We start from the raw sequence: 6,452 nt of genomic DNA, 5'->3' as shown, positions 1-6,452 counted from the left end.
AACGTTTTGTAAGCTTAATGTTTATAATTGAAAACATAAAAAAAACTTTATTTAAGTTTATTTTGCTTGTTGGGATGTTTTTTTCTTTTTTTTTTTTTTGCGGGCGAAACATAAACCATAAACAAGTAAAATTAAAAAATTCAACAAATTTTGAAAAGTAAAATTGGGTTTCTGGCGCATACGAAAATTTGCGCTAATGGTCGATATAGCAAAAATCATATAAGTCTCAATTGCAAAATTTGTACGAATATCTGAAAAAACCCACAAGTTTCAACGAAATTGCATCAAAGTTTCAAAGTCTTTAACCAGCACAATCAAAAAATAAAAACTCGAGTCAAGCAGTTTTAGAGCCCATTAAGTTTTAGTATAATAAAGTTTGTAAGCAACTTACGGATTTGCCATCTAACAAAAAACCCTGATCAGTTTTACATCAGGGGTTATATCTTAAGGTAAAGTTGTGTATTGCAAAAATTTAAAAACGTTTTCGTGGAATTTCGTGATTCGGTTCGAAACCCGAAAAAGTTCTGTTGAAACATCGGGTATATTCAAAACTAGTTTGCAGCACTGAAATAATCAGATAAATTGATATTTCTTCACGTTTGATTTAATGAATTTACAAAAGAAATATATTTTTAGACCAATATAATAATATTGTGTATTTTTCTCTCTTTCATAGGGGTGGACCTGGCCTAAGATGGGGAGCGTGCTATTCACAGCTGTGTTCATAGCGTTACATTTTGCCACCGGCGGCCTGGCCAACCCAGATGCAAAACGTTTATACGACGATCTTCTAAGCAATTACAATCGTTTAATAAGGCCTGTGGGCAATAATTCCGATCGTCTAACGGTCAAAATGGGCCTACGGCTATCGCAGTTAATAGATGTTGTAAGTAGTACATAGTTTAATTAAACAACTAATTATAGATAGCAACAATTCTTATANTCACTCTCCTATGCAAGGATTCGTGAAAATCGCTAACATTTCAAATCCTGCAAGGTTCTATGCAAAGCTGGCAATACCCTTTCACTGCTTGGCATCAGGCTAACTATCCTTAACAAACTACCAAAGCGAACTATAAGAAACTGTAGTACTGCTACTCTGGCGCTGGAAACATTTGTACATATGTAATTTGTTCATTAAACAAATGAGTGCAAAATTAAAAAAAAAAAATAATAATTTTTGAATATTTAATTAAAAATATCCTCGCCAGGATTTTTTTCAGTCAACCCACTCTTACTAATACTGGCTCCCAAGTAAAATGATAATATAGGGGTATATTATATTACACGTTAATGTGTACACTCATATTAAAACGAATAACATTTTTATTTTTTATGAACTACAAATACTCTGATATTTTGAAGTATTTTCTGTTACTCACATTCATAATCTTGCTTTGAATAAAAGTGTACTGAAAAGTCTAAGGTACTGATTACGTGCAAACAAAATCTGGCAACCTTAGGTCTAAAAGGTCTTTATTTCTGAACTATATTTGGGAAGGTTGCCATATGTTTAAATAATTATTTTCAACCTCAAATGAAAGAGTTTAGGAATCTTTAGTTTGAATATTTATATGTTTTTTTTGAGGTTTTGAGTCTACTTCAAAACCCTTTAGTTACAAATATTTAATAAGTTAAAAAATCAAATTCAATTTAATTCATCAGTTAATTTAAACATGCACAATGTCTGAAGAAAGAGTTAAAAAAATATGTTGCAGGTTTACCACCTATTTTAAAAGTCGAATTTTTTTTATTTTACGAAACCTCTATTCACTCAAAAACCGCTGAACGGAGTTATATGAAAACTTTTAAATGTTTTGTTAGGGTTTTCAATAGGGTTGTCACCTGTTTAAAAAGTGATATAGAATTTGGGCAATTTAGCGTCATTCGAGTTTACTATTTTATTTAAATTACCGACAACTTTTACCAAACCGAGAGTTTTGTGGCAAACCCTGAGGCCCCAAGAAACCGATCGTAATATCTGAGGGAAAAATCCAATATGGCAACCCTAGCTGCATGGTTAGCCCCATGATACGAAATCAAGGTAGTTGTATGTCAAAACTTTTGAAACAGAATATTCTTTTTGGAGTAACATAATTTGTATAAATTATAAGCTACCTTTCCACATTGATAGTAATCAAAGAATACATCAGAAGATTTATGGGTAGTGTGTTTATAACTAGTTCAACAAAATTTTAAATACAAAATCAATGCTCGCGGAAATATTTTTTTATTTTTACTGAGCTGTCTTTAACTTACTAATTTTTCTATAAAACAAATTTAAAAAAATATGTATGCTTATTACAAATACACAGTTTCGGTTGAATATCAACGTATGTATGTATATATATTTTTTTAGCAGCGCCTCAATCCCAAAAGTGGTACTGATCCCCATGCTCATCTGAAAGCTTTTTAAAAAAGTTAAAATTTAGTTAAAAGCTGCCCAGCAAACATTTTACCTCGAGCTCCTCTTCCACGGACCACGGAAGGGTACCACAGGTATAGGTTTAAAAATATTTTGCGTCAGCAATGTGTCATCAACATTAGATAGTATTACTCCATATTTATACTTTAATCAATTTAAATGATAAATATTTACATATGAGTTTAATACAATATACCAGATTATGGGTAAGTTGTTTCGTTACCATAACTACTCAGTTGAACCAGCTTAGCTGAATAACTTTTCACGCACCGTTAATCTCCTAGAGTGGTGGCGGCGAACTGATCAACAAGCGATGCCATAAACCAATTCACTTAATTTAGCGCATTACAATTAATAATAATTAATGAGACACAAATAAGCGTGCAAACACACATGTTTCCATGTATGTTAGCGATGTTAAAATTCATTTAAGCTATTCGCCTACAGCAACTCAAATACAAAATCGCTCATGAGTAATGAGAAAAATGCCGTTATTGTGTTAGTCCAAACTTAAACACCTTGAATAACACACGCATGTACGCACAAACGAGATTAAATTGCATTGGAACATTGCAGTGAACTACGCTGTACGCCTCGCTTTATCGCAGCCACAAAATGATTATCGCCTGACCATTTATGCAGGCGATTTGTAAATTGCAATTGCTTTGTTGTATATTTGTTTTATAAAAATTATGTATTTCGTTTTGTGTGCAGATATGCATGGCTAACAATTAGTTTAAGCGGCTATTCATGAATATGAAACATTAGCGCTGTTAATCACTTATCAGATATGCTTCGGGTGTTTAGCAGAATTTTTGTTTTTTTTTTGTGAGCAAATAATTGATTTAGTACTGTCGTTTCTTCAATTCGGTCCCATGTTTGGGACGAAGCTCTCCAATTATACGCGTAACAGACTGCAACGCTTATGCAGAGTAAGGGCCGTTTTCTCATCTAACCTTTAGTTTACCGGCCACTTTATCGTCTCGATATACGAGTTTTCGTTTTCTCATCAGCGCATTAATTTCTCGAATCGATAAACTGTTGCTCACCCGATGAAACCTTTAAAATTTGAACCCATCTTTAAATTTTGGTTGGGTTTTGGTTCATGAGCCAGATATATTAGATATTCCAAACAAGGTTTTGGTTTTTGCTAACAGTTACCTTGCTCTATATTTGCTTATGTTGCATTGAAACCTTCGAAATTTTATGACGAATGTAGTGAAGTTTCACTCTACGGAATAACAAATTTATTTTTACCGCCAAGGTAAGAAAACGAAAACACTTTAAATTGAGGAACGATTTATCTGCCCTGTTAGTAAAGGCAACTTTACTGCTTACATTAGAAAACGGCCCTAACTAGCACACAAATTCGCTTTATTATTTTACCCAGACACTTTTTTGCATTAGCTGCTTTCCATACAACCAGTTCTGTGAGTCTTTTGAAATTATGTGAGAGTCTACAGGAAATAGGCTTTTAATAGCACTGAGGGCGCCCGTAGAACAAGTTCATGCTGCACTCTGGAATCTGCCCAGTTTTAAATAATTATATTGATTTCTTAGGGCCATATCAGGAAACCATAGCATAAGATCGGACGTACAACCGCTACGTACATCCAGAGCACAACTTCTGCATTAATATCACTCATATCACCCCAAAAAGCCGCTCACAGGAGTAATAGGATACAACTTAGTATCCAGTGTATCTACCAAATACCACATTTCTACACTTATCGGCTCACCGCAGATGGAAATAATCCGATTACAAAAATTACTGCATCATAATTGTAGACCGCTCTTTTTACTCCGCCCTGATGTTGAGTCTTAAAATGACAGAGAATCCTCGTCTCTGACAAGCTCTAACATTTATTTAAGGAATACCAATATTTATTCAAGTAATCAACGAGGATACATATATGTGACCATCGTGACTGAAACCTACCGCATGTCATCCTTTACTTCTTTTCTCGTATCAATTGTTTATTCGAAATTACTGAAATCCAATTATTTTTTTCAGCAGCAGTACTCGTGCTTAGCCGAGTAGCCAAAGTGCATACTACGACCCTGTGGGACCAACTTTCGATCGGCCTCGGCAGGCAATGGCAAGCACTAAGCAAAAGTGTAAGCTACATTCCTATGTACATACTCACGTGTCAAAGGTATTTTTGGGTTACACGCGTTATCTCCCTTAATACTTTATCAAATTTAGGCATCGTCTTTATGAGGAGATGCCCATTTTATTTAAGTTATCATTGAGAAAAATTTTATTTAAAAAGGTAAAGGCACTGTATTCAGTCAATCCGGCTCTATGAGTTAAACAATATTTTGAAGGCCAGCTTCGCAGCTCGAGGTGAATAAACAAACTTTTTAATAGGGTTGCCACATTTTATCCTTGGCCGTAAAATAAAACCACACGGTACACTCGCATCGTAGGAAAAAAATACGCCCATCCTTGCCAAATTTTTCTGCTTCACTGTTACCAGGGTTTTATCTATGGACCGCTATCCATACCACGGTAGTTGTATATTTGGATCATATCAATTGAAAATTCAAATTAAATTGTGCAGCACTGCACACTTTTTAGCCGGCTGATACCCCAGAAAACAGTTTCCTACTAGACAGTATACAAATGAGAGTCACCGCGATTCCTTCGAATTATAAAAAACGAATCATCTACGGTTATTCCATCTCCTATTTTCTTTCCTTTCATCGAGAGAATTCGTGAGTTGAGCCGGTTATCAAATGTTAGAGAACGGAGTAGACAATACGCTTTAAAGTTGTTAGGCATTGGGCCGCACAGTGGTCTGAATCCCAAATATAGGTGGACAAAAGTCGAAAAATTAAACTCTTTAAATTATTAAAAACTTTCCAAATCCATTGTGACTTCAAAATTCCAAACTTGGATTCGAGACTCGTAATCAGCTATCTCAAAAACCCCAAAATACTCTGTTTTAATAAAGTTTACTGCTTTCATCATTTTTCTTTTCGACATTTTTCAGCCGTCATTTATAATTTTTGAAATCTGACGTCAGATACGTAATCAGCGACCTCAAAACCATATATAGAAACAAAGTATTGCCGTATTGTGTCAAAGCGTCTTTGATCAAAAACTTTTGTCCACCTAGATTTGGATTTCAGACCACTGTGGGCCGTATGAATAAAAACCAAACAATTGCTTTTTCTTAAAAATTCAGATGTTTTACTTGATTTACTCAAATAAGTTCAATTAAAAGGTCTAACATTTAAAAGAAGCAATTGCTTAATTTTTATTCATAGCATTTTTGAGTGACTGTACCGGCGTTTTGGCCTGGCTGTAGCTTACCATAGAAAACGGCATTGAGGTTCAATGGATCTAAATGAAGCACAGTGTAGATATCCCGTCAGTAATGAGCAAGCAACCTTCCCCATACAGAATTTTCCCTTTATCCAAGATTTATNCTATCCCGTCAGTGAGCAAGCAACCTTCCCCATACAGAATTTTCCCTTTATCCAAGATTTATTGAAGGACAACCGCCAAACTGTATCTCCATACAACATATTTAGAAGAGCACCTGTGGTATATATGAACTATGTTCGTTTTACGTAAGTCCCTTTTANTTGAAGGACAACCGCCAAACTGTATCTCCATACAACATATTTAGAAGAGCACCTGTGGTATATATGAACTATGTTCGTTTTACGTAAGTCCCTTTTATTGAATTTTGAGTGATATGAAGTACAAGCTGTAGCTAATAACTCCACCACATTCTTAGGAAAACTGACCAATATTACATTTTGATCTAACGTAGCGCTGCTTTCATTCACCTCACTGACTTTCGCTTGCAACCTATTATTCAACATCCGGACTATCTTCAGAATTTCGCATAAAGCGGAGGGTTCTTCCGCAATACCTGCTCTGGGCCTATTTGGAACCTCATCCCAACATTCTCCTAAACTGAAGAGAGCTTCTGCTTGGTTGATTTTTCGTCTGCAAAGACACAGGTATTATTATTCACCCCAAGTGTAATTGTGCATATCTTGCTACTGGAGC

At 35.0% G+C, this 6,452-nt stretch overlaps 1 protein-coding gene across 1 annotated transcript in view; it reads left to right on the top strand.

The window, feature by feature from the left end:
• nAChRalpha1 (nicotinic acetylcholine receptor alpha1) overlaps positions 1 to 6,452 on the top strand; it is a 137,489-nt gene that overhangs the window by 19,444 nt on the left and 111,593 nt on the right. The window contains exon 2 of the mRNA XM_017613298.1: positions 677 to 886. Coding sequence (XP_017468787.1) covers positions 677 to 886 — 210 coding nt within the window. The remainder of the gene's footprint in view (positions 1 to 676; positions 887 to 6,452) is intronic.

This window comes from Rhagoletis zephyria, unplaced genomic scaffold, assembly GCF_001687245.7.
Source record: "Rhagoletis zephyria isolate East Lansing unplaced genomic scaffold, Rhagoletis_zephyria_1.1 Rzeph_scaffold_00643, whole genome shotgun sequence".
In the NCBI taxonomy this organism is placed as follows: Eukaryota; Metazoa; Arthropoda; class Insecta; order Diptera; family Tephritidae; genus Rhagoletis; species Rhagoletis zephyria.
The sequence above is the reverse complement of the archived record's forward strand: the minus strand, read 5'-3'. Positions and strand labels throughout refer to the sequence as shown.